The sequence below is a fragment of the Prionailurus viverrinus genome, chromosome A2, assembly GCF_022837055.1.
Source record: "Prionailurus viverrinus isolate Anna chromosome A2, UM_Priviv_1.0, whole genome shotgun sequence".
NCBI lineage: Eukaryota > Metazoa > Chordata > Mammalia > Carnivora > Felidae > Prionailurus > Prionailurus viverrinus.
The window spans coordinates 116,284,919-116,310,055 of record NC_062562.1 but is presented as its reverse complement, the minus strand read 5'-3'; the positions used below and the strand labels follow the sequence as shown (position 1 = coordinate 116,310,055).

At 38.6% G+C, this 25,137-nt stretch overlaps 1 protein-coding gene and 1 pseudogene across 1 annotated transcript; one reads left to right on the top strand and one right to left on the bottom strand.

Annotated features, from left to right (window-relative positions):
- Positions 1 to 628: 628 nt before the first annotated feature.
- On the bottom strand, positions 629 to 22,353 carry FAM221A (family with sequence similarity 221 member A). Its single transcript, XM_047851037.1, has 7 exons — positions 22,229 to 22,353; positions 19,757 to 19,930; positions 16,296 to 16,486; positions 14,511 to 14,717; positions 7,827 to 7,934; positions 4,461 to 4,543; positions 629 to 728 (listed from the first exon to the last, which is right to left on the bottom strand). Exons 1-7 carry the CDS (start codon positions 22,291 to 22,293, stop codon positions 660 to 662), a joined length of 897 nt encoding a protein of 298 aa, XP_047706993.1. The 5' UTR covers positions 22,294 to 22,353; the 3' UTR covers positions 629 to 659.
- Positions 22,292 to 24,791, top strand: LOC125161292 (60S ribosomal protein L6-like; annotated as a pseudogene).
- Positions 24,792 to 25,137: the final 346 nt, after the last annotated feature.

Sequence of the window (25,137 nt, the reverse complement as noted above, 5' to 3'; positions counted from 1 at the left end):
TAAAAACATAAATCAAGATTACAAAGCTTGAAAAATAAAAAATCAAGATTTTAACTTACTCATTTTAAGCAGTGGTAAAAACCCTCAATAACATATTTAATTTTCTAAATAGCCTTAAAAAGATAATGTATGACAGACTAAAAACAGTTACTGTATTTTCTCATTTTGACTAATATGAAAATAACCTCATTTGTTAGGAGAGACAAAAAGTATATACAAGATATGAAATCATGACTTTTGACAGAAGTAATATAAAGTATTCTCACTTGTTTAAATAAATTAAGAAAACAACAATGGGGCACCTGGGTGGCTCAGTCAGTTGAGCGTCCGACTTCGGCTCAGGTCATGATCTCACGGTTCGTGGGTTCAAGCCCCGCGTCAGGCTCTGTGCTGACGGCTCAGAGTCTGGAGCCCGCTTCAAGTTCTGTGTCTCCCTCTCTCTCTGCCCCTCCTCCACTCACACTCTGTCTCTCTCTCTCTCTCTCTTGATCTCTCAAAAATAAATATTTAAAAAATGTTTTAAAAAAATTAAGGAAACAACCAAAATGACATTTTTACATAGTAAAAGAAGTAAATAACTTGGGAGAAAATAAACTATTACTATATTTAAATAAACACAAACAAAACCTATTTGGATGATGGTTTTAATTTGATAGTCTTCATGAAGGTTTTGTACTTGATGGCAACAGTGCTTTTCCTTTCTGCTTAGCAACCTTTTCCATTTTTATCTGTAAAATTAAAATATTTGTTGATACAATAATGTGTAAAACATCCTAAAGAAAAAAAGGTTGTACACACCTTATTTGGATTCATGTCTCATTTATCACAGCCATTTCACACAGTTACTTAGCAATTCTTAAGCTGCTAAATTCTAAAGCCAAAATCTAATAGTTAAAGGGACCTAACTGCATTTTTAAACTGTGGTTTGATTTCAACTTTACAGAAGCATTTTAATAAAAATAACATAGTGAATATTGCTTTGGAGAAAATTACTAAGTGTATTTTAACTTCCACTTAAAAACTGTCTTACAAAAGCTTAAATACCTAACCATACATCCAGCCTATGCATATTCCCTACAGAATATACCTAATGCAGCTGAATTATCTCTGGCACATGGGCTACTGTAAGGACAGTTTCCTCTACTTCTGGTTTTCACATTTCCACAGTTACATCCCTGAAGGCTCCACTATAACTGAAGCAAAGAAGCAGCTTGCATTCCCTACTAGTGGCTTTCTGACCTTTTGGAAACATTTAAACCCCTTCCATGGGAAAAAAGGTCCCAGAGAACAGAGAGCCCACTTGCCTCTTACAATTCCCAGAGGCAACACCACTGCCTTCTCTCTGCAAGAGAAAGGGGGACAAAATATGGGGCATGATAGGTGGAGGCAGGGCCTCCTACCTTCTAAGGTGATAGGAATAATATCAAGAAACCAGAAGGGACCTAGTACCCAATCTTATCAAATTGTAAATCATAACATCCCGATAATAAAATGTTTATATCTTACATTTGTCTCATCCCCATTTTTTCCCCTCTCTCTCCTCTCTGAGTTGGTTAGGACCTGATTCAGAAATCATACATTCAGGGGTACCTGGGTGGCTCAGTTGGTTAAGCATCTGACTTTGGCTCAGGTCACAAACTCACGGTTCATGGGTTCGAGCCACGCATTGGGCTCTGTGCTGACAGTACAGAGCCTGCCTGGGATTCCCTCTCTCTCTCTCTCTCTCTGCCCCTCCCCCACTTCCTCTCCCTCCCTCTGTCTCAAAAATAAATAAATAAGCTTTAAAGGAAAAAAAAAAAGAAATCATGCATTCATATCACTCTTAATACACTGGATCAGTCAGCAGGTCATCTGAAGGACCTCCAAAAAATACCTTATATTAAGGCAAAGATTATAGGCAAAGATTATAAAAGCGTATTTGAATCTTTACCATTTATTAACTATTTGAGACAAGCTACATAACCAATAATTTTCTCATTTGTAAAAAAAAAAAAAAAGGTCATAATAGGTGGTTCTCAGGGTTGTTCTAAAGGTGTAAATAAGATTAAATAAGATCGTATATATAAAGATCTAGGTACTTAATAAGCAGTCAACAAATCCTTTCCCCTCATTTAGGGCCAAGTGTTAGCTTTATGTAATATCAAAAAAGAGAAAATGCTAAACAACCAAACAAAGCTAAAGCAGGGTTTCCTCACTTAAAATAGTACTTAGCAAATACATCTACCTAATCTAGTGTCTGAAGAGCAAAGATATCTCCCCCTTCCTTTTTTCTTTTTCAATTTCCTGGCACTAATAGCAATAGCACCTTGCACCTAGTTGGCCTTTGATAACTGTTTCCTTAATAAAATTCTCCTTTCTTGGGGATAGGAGACCAAGGGTCATCCACAATGGAAGAAAATAACTTGACCTAAGATATAAAAGCAATGAAGCAACTCTTCAATAATATCTAAAAGTAGTTAGTAAACCATGTGACCAAAAGGCATCAACTATCAAAGCCAACTCATATTTATCATAGATTCTTCACCACACTAAATGTTACCAATGATTAGCAAAGGATACAAGCAAAAACCAGATACAGACATCACATTGCTTTCTAAAGGGGCCCTGACCTATCAGATTGAGCTTCCTAGTTATCCCTTTTCCCTCAACAGTGCATGGAGTAAAATGCAAGTACTAATAATGTGTATAGTACATGTCAGCTCAGAAGAAGTTGTTTAGCTTTGAACTTCTTAGTTTTTATACTCCATTAATCACACAGGCTGGTGAGTTTATAAGCTGGGTCTCATAAATCCACAAATCACACAAGCTGGAGAGTTATAAACTACATCTCATAAATCCATAAATTCTAGGTCTATTTATAATAAGTAGCCTGGATTGGCCAGGTATATCCTCTAAAACAATCATAGATAAGAACTCCCCCCATTATCTTCCCACAAGCAAACACCAACTGGCATGTTTTCAAGGTAGTCAATACTACCCAGGCTTCTGGAGGAAGGAAGGAAGGAAGGAGTTCTAGAACACTGTTCCTCATGAGCCTAGGATGAAAAACTAAAATTCAGCTGTGCACCTGTGTATTCCAAGAATGGAGACTGATTTAATTCAAAAAGTCTATCCTTAATGATACTGTAAAAATAGCCTTTTCTTTCTTCACTCTGGCCATTTAATCTCCCTTCCAGAGATCCTACCACCACCTTTTACCTTTAGATGAGTACTTTCTAGTTAAGGTAGCCACTAGCCATACGTGGCCTACTGAGCAATTGAAATGTGGCTGGTGTGACTGAGGAAAATAATTTTAAGTTTCAGTTGATTTAAATTTAGATTTATAGAGCTACATATAATGAATAGCTACAGCACAGGTATAGAACATTTGCATCACTGCAAAAAGTTCTAGTTCTTTCTCTGCCTTAAATCATATCTAGGACACTCCCCCTCTGCTTCAAAATTCTTCATCAGGAAAACCAAGCTGATCTCTGCCCCCTACACCCTTCCTCTCCTCTTGGAAGGTGAATTTATTTAATGGTCTCCTTTTACCACCCTTCAGTTACTCAATAAGCTACAACAAAAAGTGACAAGAGTGTCTTTACTTTCTTATCACTTATTACCCAATTGGAGAGATAATAAATAGCCACTGAACAACTATAAAATAATCCTAAGAAAAGCACTTTGGGTAATGTACCATATGGATGGATACCATTCCCCATACCTCATCAAACCAACACACTTTCATCTGGCAATAACCAAAAATAAAGCTATCAAATATGAACACTGCCAGGAAACGCATCAAATGTGTAACTTTATGAGATGTATGAAAGTGATGATCAATCAATAAGTGTTTACTTTTTCAATTTTCCATAAATATTTATTGAAAAGTTATTATGTGCAATGCACTGTAGTTAATTCTGAAGAAAATATAAAAAGGAACGAAATACTGTTTATCCCTAAGGAGTTTATAGTGTGGTGGAGAACTGATGAAAATTATCACTAGTGAAAGCTGGGAAAACATCAATACTACAGTTGCTGAGCTCTCAGGATCGCTAACATACATTTAGGTTTTGTGTTCTGTTTCTTAAAGACTAATGGGTAATTTTAATTTGAGTCTAGATATACCTTGAATGCACTGAGAAGAAAAAATATTACATATTAAAATTTCAAGATTAAAAAAAAGAATTCAAGATACACGTAATTTACAAATCTGCTGATGGTTGGTGTTTATTATTGACGATTTTATTTGTATATTTAATCAATATTTATGACCTTCATAAATTAGCATATTAGATATCATATTATTCATTCATCCTGTTTCTCTCTGAATCATTCTAAATAAGCCTCAAGTCCTAATACAGCTATAAGTAGAGACTTTATAAATTATTTTCAATGATGATCCACAATCAATATGTAATTCTACTGTGTCTTTGTCACAATTAAATGCTTAAAGTAAGCAGATTTCCCCACAGACTTACCCTTTCTTGGTATCGTCTTTCAAAGAAAGCCATATCATCCTCTTCAGGTCTCTTTAAGGAAGAAATTTGACCACTTGTACCTACTAATAAAGAAAAAAAATTCTATGTGATATATTTACATCATTATAAATTCTCCTGAAATTAAAAAAAAAAAAGAAAGAAAACTTTACTGTTACCAATGATGAATTCTTATTTTTCAAACCAGAATGGTCTAAATGGTAATTAATCCTACCACCTAATTATTTTTTAGAGTTCAGAGAATTGTAAGACAAAGTAATTTTTATTGGCAAACATTCTGCTAATGTCCAACTGGTTCATATTAAATAATACCATATAGCTACTTCACATAAGAGCACACTTTGCTTTCTTCAACGGCATTTTAAATTTTATAGTGAAACTAGAAATTCATGTAACACCATAACCAATAACACACAGAAGTAATTACAGAAGGTCTATGCTATGGTCTGAATGTTTGCGTTCCCCTCAAATTCATCTGTTGAAATCATAATGCCTAGTGAGATGGTCTTAAGAGGTGGGGTCTTTGGGAGGTATTAGGTCATGAGTGTGGAATCCTCACAAATGGGACTGGTGCTCTTACAGAGATCCCTCAACTCTTCCACTATATGAGGACACAATGAGAAGGGACCAGCTATGAACCAAGAAGAGGACCTTCACCGGAACACAACCATGCTGGTGCCCTGATCTTGGATTTCCCTACCTCCAGAACCATGAGAAATAAATTTTTGTTTATAAGCTACACAGTCTATGGTATTTTGTTATAGCCACCCGAATGGACTATGGCAGTGTGTATAAGCAACCAAGATACTACCTGCTTTGAAACTTTTCAAAACTAAAATAATTTTAACCATTTTCCATGGTATTCCTTTTTTTTTTTTTTTTTTTTTGAGAGAGAGAAAGAGAGCAGGGGAGAGGGGCAGAGGGAGAGACAGAATCTTAAGTGGGCTCCATGCTCAGCACAGAGCCCGATGCAGGGCTAGATCCCACAACCGTGGATCATGACCTGAGCCAAAATCAAGAGTCAGATGCTCAACCAAGTGAGCCACCCAGGCTCCCCTTTGGTATTCACTTTTTAAAGCTAAACAAGCAATAGTTTATGTTGTAAAAGGAATTTAAAATTGCTTCAGGAAGGAAAATCAGGATTTCATGAAGAAAACACTAAGGGCACTAAGAGCCTTGTTCCATGAAAAGTTCACCTTCATTTCAGGTGAATGTGCTGCTTGGGTCCTTTCATATCCAAAAAAGAATACCAACGTGAATACATGTTCTAGTTTTCAAAGCATATAAATTCACCACAACCAGCAACACAAAAATCACCTAACTACAGACAATCAGCACAGAGTATAACCACACTCTGTCAACTATCTAACAAAAGCCTATTGAGAAAAATAAGAAAAAATGCTTAGAATATGTGCTGCCTATCCATTCATCTCAAAACTACGGGTCTTTCTCTGGATCATGTTGGACCATTTGAGCTAAGTCACTTGTAGAATCACCTTCATTGAGTTGCATTTTAATGATATGTTACCATTTATCCGATAAAACAGTATTTCACCACTTTTATCAAGGTGACTATCAGAAATGAGCAACCACATGCTGCATTTGCTGAAAAAAGTTTTCAAGGACCTTGGGCCACTGCATCATTGAGGTTCACACTATAGACACATCTTTAAAATATACCACTGGTGGGGTGCCTGGGTGGCTCAGTCGGTTGAGCATCCGACTTCAGCTCAGGTTGTGGTCTCGCAGTTAGTGAGTTCGAGCCCTGCATTGGGCTCTGTGCTAACAAACAGCTCAGAACCTAGAACCTGCTTCAGATTCTGTATCTCTCTCTCCCCCTCCCCCGCTCATGCTCTGCCTCTCTCTCTCGGAAATAAATAAATGTTAAAAAATAATAATAAAATAAAATAGAATAGAACAGAATAGAATAGAATAATAAAATAAAATAAAATAAAATAAAATAAAATAAAATAAAATAAAATAAAATAAAATAAAATAAAATAAAATCCAGCACCAGTATACCTTTCATTAACACTGTGGAACTCACAATAATATGATGAGTCTTTCTTTTTTTTTTTTTTTTTTTAATTCCTTTTTTTTTTTCAACGTTTATTTATTTTTTTTGGGACAGAGAGAGACAGAGCATGAACGGGGGAGGGGCAGAGAGAGAGGGAGACACAGAATCGGAAACAGGCTCCAGGCTCTGAGCCATCAGCCCAGAGCCCGACACGAGGCTCGAACTCCCCGACCGCGAGATCGTGACCTGGCTGAAGTCGGACGCTTAACCGACTGCGCCACCCAGGCGCCCCTGATGAGTCTTTCTAATAATGAAAAGTATTTGGCTGATCACACCTTTCTCTGTGCCTTGGATGCCACTACCCTCAGTCAAAACTAAAGCTTAATTACATCATCAGCAATTACATCAACCTGGAAAGTTGATATAATTGTATCCTTTTTCTTGGTTTACATTTCTTACTTCTATCTATATTTTATCATTACTTTGTTGTGTGTTGTTTTTGTAAGTATGTAAGTAGCCCTAAAATCCCTTGTGGAGAAAGTCAGGGTACATGAAAAGATTATATGAAATTATTTTAAAAAATTCTCATTTAAAAATACTTGCAAATATTAAATACCTAATGCACCATAAAAATTCCTTCTTCAGGGGCACCTAGGTGGCTCAGTCGGTTAAAGCGTCCGACTTCGGCTCAGGTCATGATCTCATGGTCTGTGAGTTCAAACCCCGTATTGGGCTCTGTGCTGACAGTTCGAGCCTGGAAACTACTTCAGATTCTGTATCTTCCTCTTTCTTTCTGCCCTCCCCTGCTCGTGCCCTGTCTGTCTGTCTGTCTCTCTCTCTCTCAAAAATAAACACTAAAAAAAAAATTCCTTCTTCAGTGTTTTGTCTTAATAAAGGAAATAGAATACAAGTGCTTAAAATTAATAAAACTCATGTATATGTATAATGTATAATTTATATGTATATGCATCATTTATAAATGACAAAACCTTGCTAATTTATACTTACCACTGGGTTACATCCTGATTGGGAGAGCCTGAAGGATCAAGGCAGTCCACTAGAGGGCTCTCTTACTCAGACATCAAAACAATCACATGCAAAAATAAGGTTTTAAAACTTTAAATTATTGAATTATTAGAATACTCATAATGCTCCTGTTTAGAAATTTTGCCCACCAAAAGAAGTTTCTTGCTTTTTTCTCAGTGCATGGTTAAAAAGTAAAATGATAACCAAATTGTGGTAATACTGAAGAAAAAAAGATCTAAAAAATGAAATCAATCTACATTCTTATTTACCACATCCAAAAATATTTGTCAATTTATTTTCATTACCATCTGTTAGTGTTTCTGGAGAAGAACTAGATGATGCTTGAAATGCTTTCAGAAATGGGTGGTCCATGGCTGTAACTGGAGAGTCTAAAAATTCCATTGAAGGTGCACCTGATAACAAAATGCATGAAGAATGAAAATTAAATCTCTCTGTTAAAATACAAAAAAGTTATTTCCGTGCAAAATAAATTAGAACCTCAGCAGAATAATTAGAAAAATCCTTTCTATAAAAAAGAAATTTTTAGTTAAATTTTTATCTGCCATGTAAAGGGAATTAGGTAAAAGTATTTTTTTATTTCTCAGAGATCTTCTTCACAGAAAAAAAATTATGCATGAATAAAACCTTAAAATAGTCACAAAAACACTATCAAAAGCAAGTCATTCATGGGGCCTGGGTGGCTTAGTCAGTTAAGCATCCAACTTCAGCTCAGACCATGATCTTGGAATTCATGGGTTCGAGCCCCACATCAGGCTCTGTACTGCCAGCTCAGAGCCTGGAGCCTGCTTCAGATTCTGTGTCTCCCTCTCTCTCTGCCCCTCCCCTGCTTATGTGGATGCTCTCTCTCTCAAAAATACATAAACATTTTTTTTTAAATTTAAAAAGCAAGACATTCGTGACAAAGAACCTCTAATTGAAGAGGGCAGAATAAGTGTGTTTTTACTCTGTTCCTCTCTAGGAAACCATCTCAAAACGAAGTATGAAAAATAAAGAAAAATTCAATTAAATAAAGATTCATCCACAAATTATGAATACCCATTGCTAACTACACTGACTTTTAAATCAAAAGTAAGGAAGCTGGGGGCACAGTCGGTTAAGGGTCCGACTCTTGATTTTGGCTCAGGTCATGATCTCACAGTCCGTTAAGATCAAACCCCGCATGGGGCTCTGAATTGACAGTACAGAGACTGCTTGGGATTCACTCTCTCTCCCTCTCTCTCTGCCCCTCCCCCTTTCACGCTCATTTGCATGCGCTCTCTCTCTCTCAAAATAAATAAACCTAAAAAACAATCTTAAAAAAAAAAATAAAATTGAGTACTTCCTTATAACCTAAACCTAAACAATTGCTCATTTTTTCAGATTCCTGTCTGTTCCTTCCCTAGCTCCTGTCTCATGTGGCTTGTAGGAATATAAGACAAGGGACTCAGGTCCACTCAGGTCCTTGTGCTGTCCTCTGGCTGCTGAATGCACTACTTATCTCAAATGCTCAAGGCTGGTAAGTGGTAATTTAGACCCACAGCTTGGTAGGTCCTAACGCGTGTTCTCACTAAAAGTCAGACTCCTCAATGCCTACAACTTCCTCTATTGAATCCCCCAGAGCTCAGGGGACCCACCTTTAGCTCTGCTCGGTGTCCCCTTGCAATGATAAATGTCAGAGCATGTCCACGGCCTAACAGCTCAACTGACTGCCAACCACCCACTAGGAGTTGGAAATGATGGACTCCTTCTGCGTCATAAAGGAACCAAATTCCAGCAAGATACCATCTCGGTCCAGGACTCTACATAGCTAACAGAGCAGATGTCCCTCTGCCCCAGGCTCCCCTACATCTGATATCAAGACAAAAACAACTTATTTCCTCTCTTCACTCTCACCTTTCTTCACCCCACCTTCCCCTGGGGGCAAAAAAGGGAGAGATTTTCTTTCCTTACATTATAAAGATGCTTAAGTGATAAAATACCAGAAGTCACAAGAAGGCAAATATGCCAGCTCTTCCCACTATTCCCTAGCACTGTTCTGCAAGTACCAGCCATTGTAACTAGTCAAGAGTAAGAGCCAGAAATATTGGAAAAGGCAAAAATACCATTATTTACAACATCAACCAAACATTTATTTTAAACTCTTAAGATTAAGTAATAATGACTGGTAACAGAAGCAATCTTTTTTTTTTTTTTTTTAATTTTAAGTAGGCTTCCACAACCAATGTGTGACTTGAACCCATAACCCCCAAGATCAAGAGTCACATGCCCTGAGTGAGCCAGCCAACATTTGCTTTTTTATAAACAAATAATAACCAGCTAGAAAATTTAAAGGAAGGAAAAAAAAAAAAAACCCACGTATGATAGCTATTTAAAAAAAAAAAAGAAATACCTAGAAATAGAATTAAGAAAATTAAGAAATAGAGGACTTTCATGAAGATAACTTCAGAATTCCACCCTACATAGAAAAAGACAAATGAAGATACTCAATATTTTAAAATATCAATTCTTCCTGGAGCACCTGGGTGGCTCAGTCAGTTGACCGGCTGACTCTTGATTCCAGCTCAGGTCATGATCCCAGGGTTGTTGAGCTCCATGCTGAGCGTGGTGGAGTCTGCTTAAGACTCACTCTCTCTCTCTCTTTCTCTCTCTCTCTCAATCAGGGCACCTGGGCGGTTCAGTTTGTTAAGCACCTGACTCTTGGTTTTGCCAGGTCATGATCTCATGGTTTGTGGGTTCAAGCCCCACATCAGGCTCTGTGCTGACAGTGCAGAGCCTGCTTGGGGTTCTCTCCCTCTCTCTCTGACCCTCCCCTGCTCGCTTTCCCTCTCTCAAAATAAATAAATAAACTTTAAAAATTCAGGGCACCTGGGTGGCTCAGTCAGTTGAGCATCTGACTTCAGCTCAGGTCATGATCTCGCGGTCTGTGAGTTTGAGCCCCGTGTCAGGCTCTGTGCTGACAGCTCAGAGCCTGGAGCCTGCTTCAGATTCTGTGTCTCCCTCTCTCTCTGCCCCTCCCCTGCTCATGCTCTGTCTCTCTCTCTGTCAGAAATAAATAAACATTAAAAAAAATTAAAAAAAAAAAAAAGATTCTCTAACTCTGCCCTTCTCCCCTGCTTATGCTCTCTCTCTCAAAAAAAATAACAATAAATACAAAAAAAATAAAAAATAAAATATCAATTCTTCCTACATTAATGTATACATTCAATGTGTTATCAACTAAATAATAGAATATTTTGTAATAATAGAATGTTTTCAAAAAATAATGCCAAAGTTCTGAAAAAATTAGAGAATAAGAATAGTCAGGAAAATTCTTTTTTTTTTTAATGTTTTTACTTATTTTTGAGAGAGAGAGAGAGAGAGAGATACAGCATGAGCAGGGAAGGGGCAAAGAGAGAAGGAGACAGAATTTGAAGCATGCTCCAGGTTCTGAGCTGTCAGCACAGAGCCTGACATGGGGCTCAAACTTGTGAACCACGAGATCATGACCTGAACCAAAGTCAGATGCTCAACCAACTGAGCCACCCAGATGCCACAAGAAAATTCTTAAGTAACAAAATGAAATCATAAATATTAATTTATTATAAAGTTATAGTATTGAAAACAGTATGGTTGTTGCACAGAAAGAGGCAACAATGAGGCACACTAACAAGCCCAGAACAATTTCTGAGTTGGAGCCAAACCTACCGCTTACTAGCCGAATAACAAAGAACAAGATATTGCACTTTTCTGTGCTGAGTTTCCTTATCTGCAAAATAAAAGTAATAATAGTACCTAACTCAAAGTTATAGGGAGGACTAAATGAGTTAATAGATGTAAAGAGGCTAGAAAGACTCCTGGCAGTACAAAGCTGCAATCATCATCAATAACATCATTATTTTTTCTGTCACTTATAACTGGATCTTCTGTAACTATTTCATGAGTTTAATACGATCATGCACCCAAGAAAACTGAAAAATGATTTACTTATGGAATTTAACAAGCTAGTTGTACAATTACCTAGAAGAGAAAATGCAAAGATATATCAAGGAATCTTGAAACACACACACACACACACACACACACACACACACACACACACATACACACACAAACAGGAGGAATTTACCATACCAAACATCAAAACACTCTATGAGGAATAATAATTAAATGTATGTAATATTGGCACAAGATAGACAAATAGTCCAATGCCACAAAACAGCGAGTATGACAGAATGTGAGAAAGATAAACTTTCAAATAACTAGGGAAAGAACTGTGTTTGGATAACTTGCCACCAATTTGGACAAAACCTGAAGTTATACATAACTCACACTTTCCCAAAAAATATATTCCAAATACATTAAAAAACAAAAAAATTAAGTATTAAAGTAAAATGAAGGTGAACATAGTTATAAAATTGCCTCCAAAATTTAAAAACTGTATTAAACAAACACAAACCAAGGGGCACCTGAGTGACTTAGTCAGTTAAGTATCCGACTTCGGCTCAGGTCATGATCTCACAGTTCATGAGTTCAAGCCCTGCATCAGGCTCTGTCTGTGCTGACAGCTTGGAGCCTGGAGCTTGGAGCCTGCTTTGGATTCTGTGTCTCCCTCTCTCTCTGCCTCTCCCCTGCTTGTCCTCTCTCTCTTTCAAAAATAAATATGTAAACATTAAAAAAAAAAAAAGCCAAGACAACAAATGACAGATTGGAAGAAAATATCTGCAAAGTAAATGACAAAAGATCAGTAGACAGAATATAGAAGACTTCCAATAAATAAATGAGAAAAGTTAAAAGCATAAAAGTGAGCAAAGTATATGAACAGATAAGTATAGAAAGTAAAATGGCCAATAACTACGAGAAGACTCTTATCCCACTAATAACTAGGGAAATCAAACTGAAACAATAACATTTCACAGGTCAGACTGGAAAAAAATTGGGTTTAGTGATATCAATGATCAGCATAAATGTGAGAAACAGGGAAGCTAAAAAATCATTAGAGGAAGCATAAACAAGTGAGGCATTGTTGGAAGGCAATTTGACAGCATGTATTAAATCTCACACACTTCAACCCAACAATTATTCTACTTCTCTGTATCTACCTTAGGCTCAAATTTATGTAGTATACAAGGAAGCAAGTTCAAGGATGTTTTTGGCAGGACTGTATGTAAAGGCAAAAAACAAAAAGGAAACCATCTAAATTTCATGAACAAGGTTTAGAAAATCCCACAAAGCACCATGATCAAAGGGGGCCTGGCCAGTGGGCAGGGCTGAGAAGGCAAGATCAGCCCCATGCACTTGCATTTTACAAGGAAACGCTCCCAAGAACTGTAAATATGTACATTTGTCTGACTGTGCGCCTTTAGTGCAGCATTGTTGATTTATTAAAAGCAAAAAGTCTCAGGGAAAAAAAAGAAAAAAAATCACAGAAATGGTTTAGAAAACCTGATAAATCTATAGTGTGAAATATTATGCAGCAGTTTAAAAGAATTAAATAGATTTGTGTGTCCTGATATGACAGGCCTTCAAATTTTTTCCAAGATAAAAACTATAAAAATGTATGCTAAAAAGAAAAATAAATATCAATTGTTGACAGCAAATTACTCTCTGAAAAGAATCTCGGGTAAAGAGAAGTGTTTAAGGGGTCCTTGTAGTACTTCATTTTTTTTTTTCAGTTTATTTATTTATTTGGGGTGGAAGGAGAGGTGCAGAGAGAGAGGGACAAAAGAATCCCAAGCAGGCTCTGTGCTATTAGCATGGAGCCCTACAGGGAACTCAAACTCACAAACCACGAAATCATGACCTGAGCTGAAATCAAGAGTCCAGCACTTAGCCAACTGAGCCACCAGTTGGCTTCATTTCTATTGTTTGAATCTTTATAACAAGAAAATGTTTGTTCATCTTTATATAATTTTTGTAATGAAAAAATGAAAGAAAAAAAAAAGAATACAAAAAAGTTCCTACACAAAGTATTTAAAGTAGATAGGAACCTGGGCCCCTAGGTGGTTCAGTTGGTTAAGCCACCAACTCTGGATTTCAGCTCAGGTCATGATCTCATGGTTGGTAAGTTCAAGCCCTGCATGGGGCTCCACACTGTGAGCATGGAACCTGCTCGGGATTCTCTCTTTCTCTCCACCCTTCCCTTTCCTTACTCCACTCGCGCTCTCGCATGTGCAGTTTCTCTGTCTCAAAATAAATAAACTTTAAGAAATTTAAAAAAAAATAGGGGCACCTGGATGGATCAGTTAGGCAACCCACTCTGGGTCAGGTCTTTGGCTCAGGTCATGATCTCACAGTTCATGGGTTTGAGCCCCGCATCAGGCTCTATGCTGATAGCTCGGAGCCTGGAGCCGGCTTGGGATTCTGTCTCCCTCTCTCTCTGCCCCTCTCCCGCTCATGCTCTGTCTCTCCTTCAAAAATAAATAAACATTAAAAATAAATAAATAAATAAATACACGGGAACCATATTCTCCCCAATCCTAGTCAACTCAGAAGGATCAAAAAAAGAAGAATCCAGCTACCTTCAATAGTTCAAGACACATCCAACAGAACTTTTCCCTATATTACTTAACTTTCATGTATGCAAGCAGTGTGTGCATACATTATCATGTGATAACATGTACACACGTGCATAGACATACGCACACATAGACATAAGGCTGTTTCCAAAATGAGATGGCTATAATGGTAAAAACATGCATACAACAGGGTAACAGTTAGGTAAACTCTATCATATCAAATAAAAGAAATATTCAGCTATTACAAACAGGGTTGGGTTGGGATTTGGATATTGGGGTAGGCGTGATCTTTTATTCTTGTGTTTTCTAAATTTTCTGTAATAACCATATATTTTATAGTGGCAATAAAACCTTTATAAAAAATAAAAATAAAATGAGAGACTTTTTCTGGAAAAAAAACAAAGAATATAAAGTATAAAACAAATATAGGGCTTCACTATTGTCAGCACACATAAAACAGTATGACAAACTCACATTCCATAGATTGTCACTTACCAATCCCACTGTCATCTAATCGCATGTAGCCTTCTGCCAGTGAGCTGAAGCCAGTCAAACCTCCCATTGCTGCATAAGGGACATCCTGTCCCACTTGTTTTCCCTGAGCAAGTCTTTCTTGCTTAGTTTCCACTACTGTGTCATGAGCATATGCAGGCTGACCACAAGCACAAGTGAAGCAACTATGGAATCCTGAACACTTGGAACCTGAATCAAGATGTAAAGGGAGTTAAATGTCTTTAAATACAGGTACTAAGCTGTGTGCCCTCAAAATGCTTAGCTTGGCCACAATCACCTGAATCCAGATCCCTCTATGCTGTCCTCTGGCCTCTGTAACTCTAATCTCCAACCCTAGAATTCCCTCCCGGCCACTGCTCTTACTTCTGTAAGGTACTGACGTGAATAAGGCAAGGTAAGGCATGTAGCAGAAAAATAAAATAAAATAAAATACTGGAAAAACCAGCTAGGACCAAAAGAAATTGGGCTAACACCGGAGAGCTAGGAAATGTCTGCCCAGTGGTAGGATCAGGTGAAGAGAAAATGTGGAAACCTCCCTATGGATTAATGCCCCATAAAAGCCACATAAGAAAGCCAACCCACAGACATAAAAAGGACACAATGGAATACTGTTTAACAATAAAAAGGAAAGAAGTACTGATACATGCTACAAAATGGATGACTCACACAAACATCATGCTAAGTGAAAGAAGCCAGTTACAAAAGGCTACATATTCATTTATATGAAATGTCTACAATATGCAAGTCCATACAGACAGTAGGTAATTATTGGTTGCCTAGGGGTGGGGGAGAAGAAGGAATAAGAAATGACTACTAATGGATATGGAGTTTCTTTTGGGGGTGATGAAAATGTTCTAAAATCGACTGTGGTGATGGTCACACAACTCTATGAGTATATTAAAAACCATTAAACTATACTCTTGAAATGGATCAGTTATATAGTATTTGAATTATGTCTTAATAAAATTGCTATATATTAAAAAAAAAAAACCCAAGCCATACTGAAATGGAAGCCAAAATACACCATTAACAAAATTTTACATGCTCACACTTCCAAAAAGTGTGTACATAATAAACAATAAATAAGTTTTATTTGACTACTTCCATAGCCAATGAAACATTTATTCCTGCCACTGTCATTAAAAATGTTTTATAACGTATTTCAATTCCAACTGCTATGAAAACTGGAATAACTCTCTCCTGAATAAATTACTGAACTAATGTCCTACCTATTTCAAGGGGTTTTTAAAAGGATGATCAAGTAAAAGGGCCTAAAGGATCGGGGCTGGGATTTGGGTACAGCTATTGAGGTAAGAGTGCTGTCACAAATAAAGTGTTAAAATTATTATGTTACATTTTGCTTTTCCCATCAGCCTACGCTTTAGGCAATAACGTAATAATCTACCAGCAAAGCATAACATTTTTTTCAACTTATCAAATCCTTTTTAAAAGCCTGTAAATACAATTTAGTTGATAAAATCCCCACTCAAAAATTTAAATCACATCACATCTAGGTATTCTTTAAAATCTATCACTATCATTTAACTTATTTTAATTACATGAGGTTAAGGCTTAGGATTGCAAAGCATACAAATAACTCCAAGTTTTTCCACAAAAATAACATGTTAGAGTAGCTGTCCATCAAATTTTTCTGTGTTGTTTAATACTGACAACACAGCTGAATAAAACTGCCACGAAGACACATTAAATATTCAATAAAGAAGTACAAACATTCTGTTGGGTGTGTTTGTAATAACGTTAACTCACAGGCATTGCACATAAAGCCAGGCGCAGCCCTGTGCTGATCGGCAAAGTGCTTGCACCTGCAGCGAATGGGCTGCGCACCATTGAGAGGGACATAAAGGTAAGCCCTGCACAGGCAGCCAGTCACTCGGCAAGGGAGACTAATAGGGCGCTGCTGTGGAATCGTTTCAAAGTCAGTTTTATGTTGTTTATACCTAAAAAAATAAAAGGGAAGAAGTAAAAACAATACAAGTATTGCTGGAAATTAGAATTGGTCTATTCTGTTAAATGCACAACTATTCTTTTTTATTTTGCTTTTCTTGCTAGTAAGGTAAAAATCAACTCCCTTGCAGTATTTCTGTCAACTATGTCAGAAATTGGTCAGAAAAATCTTTCACTCTTTTATATTTTTATTTTTAGTTATTTAAGAACAATTTTCACAGCAATATACAAAGAAATAGAATCCGCTTAAAATACTTACCACTACAGATTCTTTAACATGGACAACCTAAGAGTGTGAAAAAGGTTCTTTATAAAAATTCTTTTTATCAAAGTGCATTACTTAAATTTATTTTCACAGGTGTGCTACTTAAAACTGATATGAGTTCAATAATGTAATTTATTTTAATATAATTTAATTTTTAACTTTTAATTTCAAAATAAATTGTCAACATTTTTAAAAGCAAAAGCTCTTTGTTAATTAAAACACTGTAATTTTCTTAAATAGGCTAGTCACTTCCTGCTCTTAAGGTGACACTCAATAAAAAAATATTAAATTTATTATTCTCAATATTAAGCTAAATAGTACAAGTTAAAATAGCAATGAGATATCATTTTTCACTTATACATAATTCACAATACTGTCAGGAGTGTTACAAAAGAACCAATCTCATTTACTGTTTCAAGAAACTTAAAAAGATCCATCATTTCCATAGTGTATATAATTTCAAATATAACATTTCCTAATATATATAATTGTTGAATCACTGTTATACACCTGAAACTAACATATCAACTACACTTCAATAAAAATAAAAATAAAATCATCAGATTTAATAGAAAAAAAATCCTTTAACCTGACAGTTCATTTTTTAAAAATATACCCTAACAAAATAATTCTGTGTATAAAGAGTTTTGTGCATAGATAATATCAGCAATAGTACTTACAATAGCAACATACACACATAAATACATACACAACACATTAATAAAGGAATGAATAAGTAAACCACTAGACAACAGTTTTTAAAATTTTTAGCAGTGAAACCCCTTTTTCAAATAAAAACGTTTACAGAACCATAATATATAAAGTAGATAAAAGCAGAATTGGTTAAAGCAAGGGAAAGAGCCAGAACTAGAGTCTGTCCTTCCCCTAACCTCCCCTTCTACCTGGTACACCCCTGAGACTTCCTCCAAGGCTCTGGGGAACATACAATGAACACCACTGGACTAGCTAGAATATTGAGCACGTATTAAAAACCTTGTTTAAGGGAAGCCTGGCTGGCTTAGTCAGGTGAGCATCCAACTCTCAATTTCAGCTCAGATCATGATCCCAGGGTTGTGGGATTGAGCTCACTTGGGATTGATTCTCTTTCTCCCTCTGCCCCTCTCCCTGGCTCACACTCTCCCTCTCCCTCTAAAATTAAAAACAAAAAATTTTTTTCAAATTAAAAAAAAAAAATCTTGTTTGTGATTACTACATAACAATGGGGAAACATTTCTCTGAATCTGTCATTAAAAACTTAATATTTGTGAGCACACATAATTAACAACTAAATGAACTGTGAAGAAAAAATACATGAATATAGTAAAATGTATTGATAGCAGCTGGCTTTGGGTGATGAGTCTTCTTTCTACTTTTCTGAATATTCTTCATTTACCTTAATAATTATTATAGTATTTATAGGGGCGCCCGGTGGCTCAGTCAGTTAAGCATCTGACTTTTATTTCAGCTCTGGTCATGATATCATGGTTTGTGAGATCGAATCCCGCATGAGCCTCTGCACTGAAAATGCAGAACCTGCTTGGGATTCTCGCTCTTCCTCTCTCTCTGCTCCCCCCCCCCCCCACTTTATACTCTCTCTAAACTTAAAAAAAAATAATAATAAATAGGGATGCCTGAGTGGCTCAGTCAGTTAAGCATCCGACTTCGGCTCAGGTCATGATCTCATGGTTTGTGACTTTGAGCCCCACGCAGGGCTCTGCACTGACAGTGCAGAGACCTGCCTGGGTTTCTCCCTCTCTGCCCCTCCCCCACTCGCTCACACACCCTCAATCAAAAATAATAAATAAACTTAAAATATAAAAATAAAAATCTTTTAAAAATAATAATTATTATAATATTTATAATAGGGAAAAATCATAGTTTAGACAGAAATCTCACTGAGTGCTCAACTGGTACTAAAGAACTTAATGATGAAAGTTGGGTTGGGTCAATTTTGAAGGTTAATTCCATGCTACGTAATTACACATATATGAGACTAGCAGTAAATTTATACAAGGATAAATGATAAAAACAACACAAATTTACCAAACTCCTCTTCAATTCTGAAAGATATCAACATAACCCTCATCCTCCATTCCTCCGTGGTGTTTTTCATCGGGGTTGCTAAATACGTTTCAAGTAGATCTATACACAACATTACTCATCCTAGCAACCGCTTAACAACCTTTGGCAGACAGCAAGTCTGTAAATAGCAACTCTACAAAGAGTCTCTCACCAGAGCGCCCCAGAAACTATCAGAACAGGGCAGCTCTCCTTCCACAGTTTCTTTGAACAGAAAGTTAAAAGTTGTTACCTGAAAACACATAATAGGTTCAGTGATTTTTTTTTCATGATGCAGCTTTGTCCTTTTGAGTTTTACAACTGTGACCTGTGACAGTAGTAAAATTTAAAGTAGGACACAACAAACACAGCTAAATGCAAACCTCAGGTATTGGCAATACGCATCAATGACTGGAGCCTCCTGTATTTTCTTTCCTCCCTGTGCTTTACTTGGAAAAAGACCATTTGCAATAAAAAGCTGTGTGCTTGTATTTTTGTTTGTTTAAAGAAAGGTATCAACACAACATGTTTCTTAAAATACAAAGGGAGATTAGTACATTTGAGGAGAAAAGCTTCTATTTGTAGGTTGTAACCTGTTCACTATGGGTCAACTCAAGCAACTCTTAAGGCAGTTTTGCATTCTGATGACCTGTCCTCTGGTACCTCATCCAATAGTGGGTGAAGTAGACCCCTGGCAAAGCTGCAGGGGTACCAATCTTGTTTAACCAACTGCAAGAGAAAAGATACTTAGGGTGATGGACTCCATAATGAGTTCTAATAAGATATACTGGAAATTTCTTCATTATAGCAAAAAAAAAAACTTTTGACAGTGTCTGGGTTATTATATAAAGCCTATTTTTAATGTTTCTCAATTATCACAAGTAATGTTATTTATCAAAGGAAGTACACTCTTCTATAGTTTTATATTTTCTAATCTTACCTATGTGTACAAAAACACAGTGTCTCTGGACCCACAAGTTTACAATCCATTCCAGTTGGTGATCGCCAGCTCACAAATAATCTGTTTTGTAAGCGCATCGGTAATACTTTTTTTTTGTATTCTTCATATTCTTCAGGAGTAAAATGTTTCCCTCCATCGTCCTCACCAACAATTCTACAAGAACAAAAAAGTCTCTTAAGCCTTGAATATTTATTTTCCAGATTATAAATAGCAAACTCTAAAACTAAACTACACTTGTACAGTCAAAGGAAATGCGGCTTCAGCTTTGATTTTTTACTTTAGGCTTATGTTAATAGCAAAATTGGACACAATGGTAATAAAACGTTTGCTTCCCATGTAAAACAGGATTATAAATAAAGAAGACAATGAACTCATCTGACTTTACCGATCCAGGTTTATCACTGGAGAATTACCACAAACCCATCACAATTCTTCCTTTGATCCTGAAGCAAACATGCTCATTCTTTTCATTAAACGCTGGAGCCTAATCTCCTAAAAATTCTAATATTTTCCTCCTTTAAAAACAGTACTCCCCTCAAAAAAAAACAATAGTACAAAAAACATCAGTGCAGAAGACAACATGGGTAATGGAAACCCAAATCCTGGCTGGGAGTTTAAACCCACAAATACCCTTGGATCTGCACAAGCTCAAACCCACATCTGTATTGGGTAATCATTGTTGAATTCCAAAACTACAACTTCAAAATCTTATGGAAAAAATCAAGCCGCCACTATTTCAAACGGTAGTTACATAATAACCAAGGGATCTAGTTCAAATGCATATTCAGATTAATAGGTTTGGAATGGGCCTGAGAGTGTGCATTTCCAACAAGTTCCCAGGTGATGCCCATACCACTGGCCCATGACTGTTACACCTTGAGTAGCAAGGCTCTAACTTTTACAGCGAACTGTTCCAGGTTATTTACGTTTACAAAAATAATTTTCTTTTTTTTTTTTTTTCAACGCTTATTTATTTTTGGGACAGAGAGAGACAGAGCATGAACGGGGGAGGGGCAGAGAGAGAGGGAGACACAGAATCGGAAACAGGCTCCAGGCTCTGAGCCATCAGCGCAGAGCCCGACGCGGGGCTCGAACTCACGGACCGCGAGATCGTGACCTGGCTGAAGTCGGACGCTTAACCGACTGTGCCACCCAGGCGCCCCTACAAAAATAATTTTCCACCAGGCCTTAATATCTGAACCAGGCAAAAGACCATATATGAAGGCACACAATCCACACATCTAAACATCTAAATCTCTAATAAGTTATCAATCAACAGCAAGGCCCACAACTCCCTCACAGGGAAAAGCCCTGAAGACTTGGAGGCTAAAGGAGCCGGCTCTGCCCGCGGTGAGGGTTGGATGGAAGCTGTTCTGGGCACAGGACTCATGGCCTTACCTGGACCCACCTGAACTGGAGATAAGGCCTGACCCATCGAGCTACTCATTCTTACTTGTCTGACTCAGAATTACCATTTCTACTTGTTATCAAAAACTATACCACCTAGACAGCCAGAAGGAGTGAAGATCAGCTAAGGAATCCGTTTCCCCCAACGTCCCTGGGTGATTTGGAGCGACCACGTTTAAGCAAGGCAGCCCCTCTCGCTCAGGTTTCCCAAGCCGCTCAGATTTCCAGGCGGGGCGGGAAAGTGCCTCACGCCGCTTTACACACACACATTCTCCTCCCCGCAACCCCCCACCCCCGCCCCGGGGCCAATCCGCCCCCCCCCCTTTCCACACCCCCACCACCCACCCGCGCCGCCGCTCTCAACCGCACATCCTCCAGCCTGTCCCTCTCCAGGAATTCCCACTCACCCAGTCTCCCAACTACCAAAAATGTTTCTTGGGAGACCGGAAAAAAATAACACGTCTCCGCAGGTGCATCAGCTTTCCTCAGGGCCCAGGGCAGTGAGTGGTGTCCTCAAACCAAAGCGGTGGCTCTGTTTCCATTTCCGTGATAGGAGTTTCTCCAGAACCACCGAAACTACACCAGTAGTGTCTTTCTCCTAAAAACAGCACCTCGGGGTTGGGAGCACGTTTGAAAGTTCACGACATACCCTATTAACTAAACTAACATGCAAACGATGTCTGTTATTCCTTATAACGCCAGAGCACTCAATGTGTAACTCTTCAGTGGCCATTTAGATAAAAACACTTGGACCTCGGCATAAATAGAAGAGTTAAAAATTCTTCCTGGAAGGGGTCAAATAGGGAGACCTCTTAAACACTTTTGGAAGAGACTTATTAGAATAGAACTGCATGTCATTACAATATTTAATTACAAAAAGACGAAACTTATATCAATGTAAGTAAGCCTCCCCAACAACCCGGGAACAGATTCCCGGAGCCCCAGCGGGCGGCGCCCCGCCCCTGTCCGCGCCACCAGCACTCCTCCGGCGACGGGGACGCGGCCCGCCCGGGTTTTCCTCACCCCGCCAAACCGCAGCCTCACCTTCGGTACTCCAAATACTCGTCCACGACCGCCGCGCCGCCGGAAGGCAACGTCAGCCTCTCCATGGCCGGGGGAATCGAGAGACGCCCGGCCGCGCGCTCGGAGCCGGAGGAGCTAGGAAGCCTGCCTCTGAGGAGCCGGGCCGGCTCCGCCCCCACCGGCCGCGCCCCCTCCCGCCCGAGTCCTGATTGGCCGGACCGAAGACCGCAGCGAAGGCCCATGGGCGTGCGCTTCCACCTGGCGGCAGCTCCCGGCGCAGGAAACCTTCCGTCTCCAAGCGCAGCCCGGCTTGGAATGCTGTTTACTGCAAGCACAAACCTGGTGCCTGTTGCCTCTCCCTAACCCCTGGTCTTGCAGGTCTCCTTGTAAGATAACAAGTGACAAGGGAGTTCAGTGCTTTGCATGTAACGGATGCCCAGAACATGGCTTATTTCTTCATACAGAGCTTCCCGCTGATTTTGAAAAGGTTCTGGGTCGTTGGAGGCCCAGCTCCCCAGATTCCCCCAGTCGTGTTTTCAAAACTGGCGTTTAAAAACCTATGATATAGGGAGGGGCCTGGGTAGCTCACTGGGTTAAGCATCAGACTCTTGATATTGGCTCAGGTCGTGAGTTCACAGTTTGGTTTGTGAGATGGGCCCCGGTCAGACTCTATGCTGAGAGTAAGGAGTCTGCTTAGGAGTCTCTCTCTCTCTCTCTCTCTCTCTCTCTCTCTCTCTCTCCCCCTCCCCCCAGCTTGCATGTGTGCTTGCTCTTTCTCTCTCAAAATAAAAATTTAAAAATTTTTAAAGTAAATAAAAATAAAATTTAAAACTGTGATGTAGGGACACCTGGATGGCTCCTTTAAGCATCTGATTCTTTTTTTATGTTATTTTTATTTATTTATTTATTTTTGAGAGAGAGAGAGAGAGAGAGAGAGAGCGCTTGGGGGGGGGGGGGGGGAGGGCAGAGAGAGAGGAAGACATGGAATCCGAAGCAGGCTCCAGGCTGGGAGCTGTCAGCACAGAACTGTCAGCACAGAGACTGACTCAGAGTTCCAGCTCATGAATCCTGAGATCATGGGTCAGAGGCTTAACAGACTGAGCCACTCAGGCGCCCCTAAGTATCTGATTCTTGATCCCAGCTCAGGTCTTGATCTCAGGTTTCTGAGTTTAAGCACCATATTTGGCTCCCCGCTGAGCATGCAGCCTACTTAAAAAAACAAAACAAAACACAAACACCCTGTGGTGTTAAATCAATAGTCCTGGGTGTCTGTGTCCAGTTTGGGTGTCACTAAACCACCGTGTTCTTCCAAGGTAGTGAAAGGTGGTTTAAGAGAAAACAAATAAAAACAATATAGTCAAGATTTTTTTACACCTTTGAAAATATTCTCCACAAAAAATTTTTTTAAGATTCTGTTTTTAAGTAATCTCTACACCCAGTGTGGAGCTCAAACTCACACCCCAGAGAACAAGAGTCCTAAGCTCCACCAACTGAGCCAGCCAGGTGCTCCTGCACAAAGTCTTTTTTAAAGCTGAATTACAATGCAGAACATTTAGCAGCCCAGAAAAAGAATAGGAAATCAATCATTACTCAAGGAGTCCTTAAACTTTGAGGCTCCCTACAGATCACCTTTAGTGCCCTCTATAAATTATCTGGGAGGAATAATTGGCAAACAGAAAAATAATTGGCTGAACTGTAATACTTTATTTCAAAAGTACTTTCCTGACTCTTTCCCATCTTGCAAGTTGGCAGACGAAAAAGCTGAGAAGCCGATACTAAGGAGAAGACACCTGAAGCCAAGAAGGCTGATGCTGGTGGCAAGGTTAAGAAGGATAACCTCAAGGCTAAAGAAGAAGAAGCCCCACTGCAGCCGAAACCCTGTCCTAGTCAGAGGAATTGGCAGATATTCCCAATCAGCTATGTATTCCAGAAAGGCTATGTACAGGAGGAAGTATTCAGCAGCTAAATCCAGGACTGAAAAGAAAAAGAAGGTACTTGCTACCAGTTGGTGTGACAAGAATGGTGGTACCCGAGTGTTAAACTTTACAAAATGCCTAGGTATTATCCTACTGAAGATGTGCCTCGAAAGCTGTTGAGCCACAGCAAAAAACCTTTCAGTCAACATGTGAGGACACTGCTAGCTATCATCGCCCCTAGGACCATTTCCATCATCCTCACTGGGTGCCACAGAGGCAAGAGGGTGGTTTTCTTGAAGCAACTGAGCAGTGGCTTGCTACTTGTGACCAGACCTCTTTCCTCAATCGAGTTCCTCTGCATAGAACACACCAGAAATTTGTCTTTGCCACCTCCACCAAAATTGATATCAATAGTGTGAAAATCCCCAAACACCTCAAAGATGCTTACTTTAAGAAGAAGCTGAGTAAACCTAGACACCAGGAAGATGAGATCTTCAACAGGGAGAAAGAGAAATATGAGATTACATAGCAGTGCAAGGTTGATCAGAAAGCTGTGGACTTGCAAATTCCACCAAAAATCAAAGCTGTTCCTCAGCTACAGGGCTACCTCCCTCCACTCTGTGCTTTCTCTCACGAATGGAGTTTACCCTCACAAATTGGTGTTCTAAATTTCTTACAAAAGCCTAATTAAATAATTGATCTATTAAAAAAAAAAAAGTACTTTCCTGAACACTGTATTTCAGGTCCCAAAGACAAGATGTTATGTAGAAATATTGTTTAGATGCCCCTCCCTCTTTCCTTTTCGGTGCCCCTTTTCTCCTTTCCAAAGGCTGTCTGCCTGCTCAGGCAGGTCCCAGTCCCACTTTGACATCCTCACTACTTTTTGTTAATTACTCTCCACCTGAATCTTATCTCATAACTCGGCTTAGCCAATGAACTTCAGAGACTCCCAAATACATTAGAATTTTATAGAGACAGTTTAAGGTTAAAAACTTTTCAACAGCCAGATAGAAG

Bases quoted from the DNA above. Each gene is read 5' to 3' on its own strand.
- FAM221A (XM_047851037.1), bottom strand. From the start codon at position 22,293: ATGGAGAGGCTGACGTTGCCTTCCGGCGGCGCGGCGGTCGTGGACGAG. The intron at 19,931-22,228 runs GTGAGGCTGCGG...TTGTTCTTGTAG, and splicing joins GAGTATTTGGAGTACCGAAG to AATTGTTGGTGAGGACGATG. The intron at 7,935-14,510 runs GTAAGTGACAAT...TTTTGTTATCAG, and splicing joins ATTAGATGACAGTGGGATTG to GTGCACCTTCAATGGAATTT.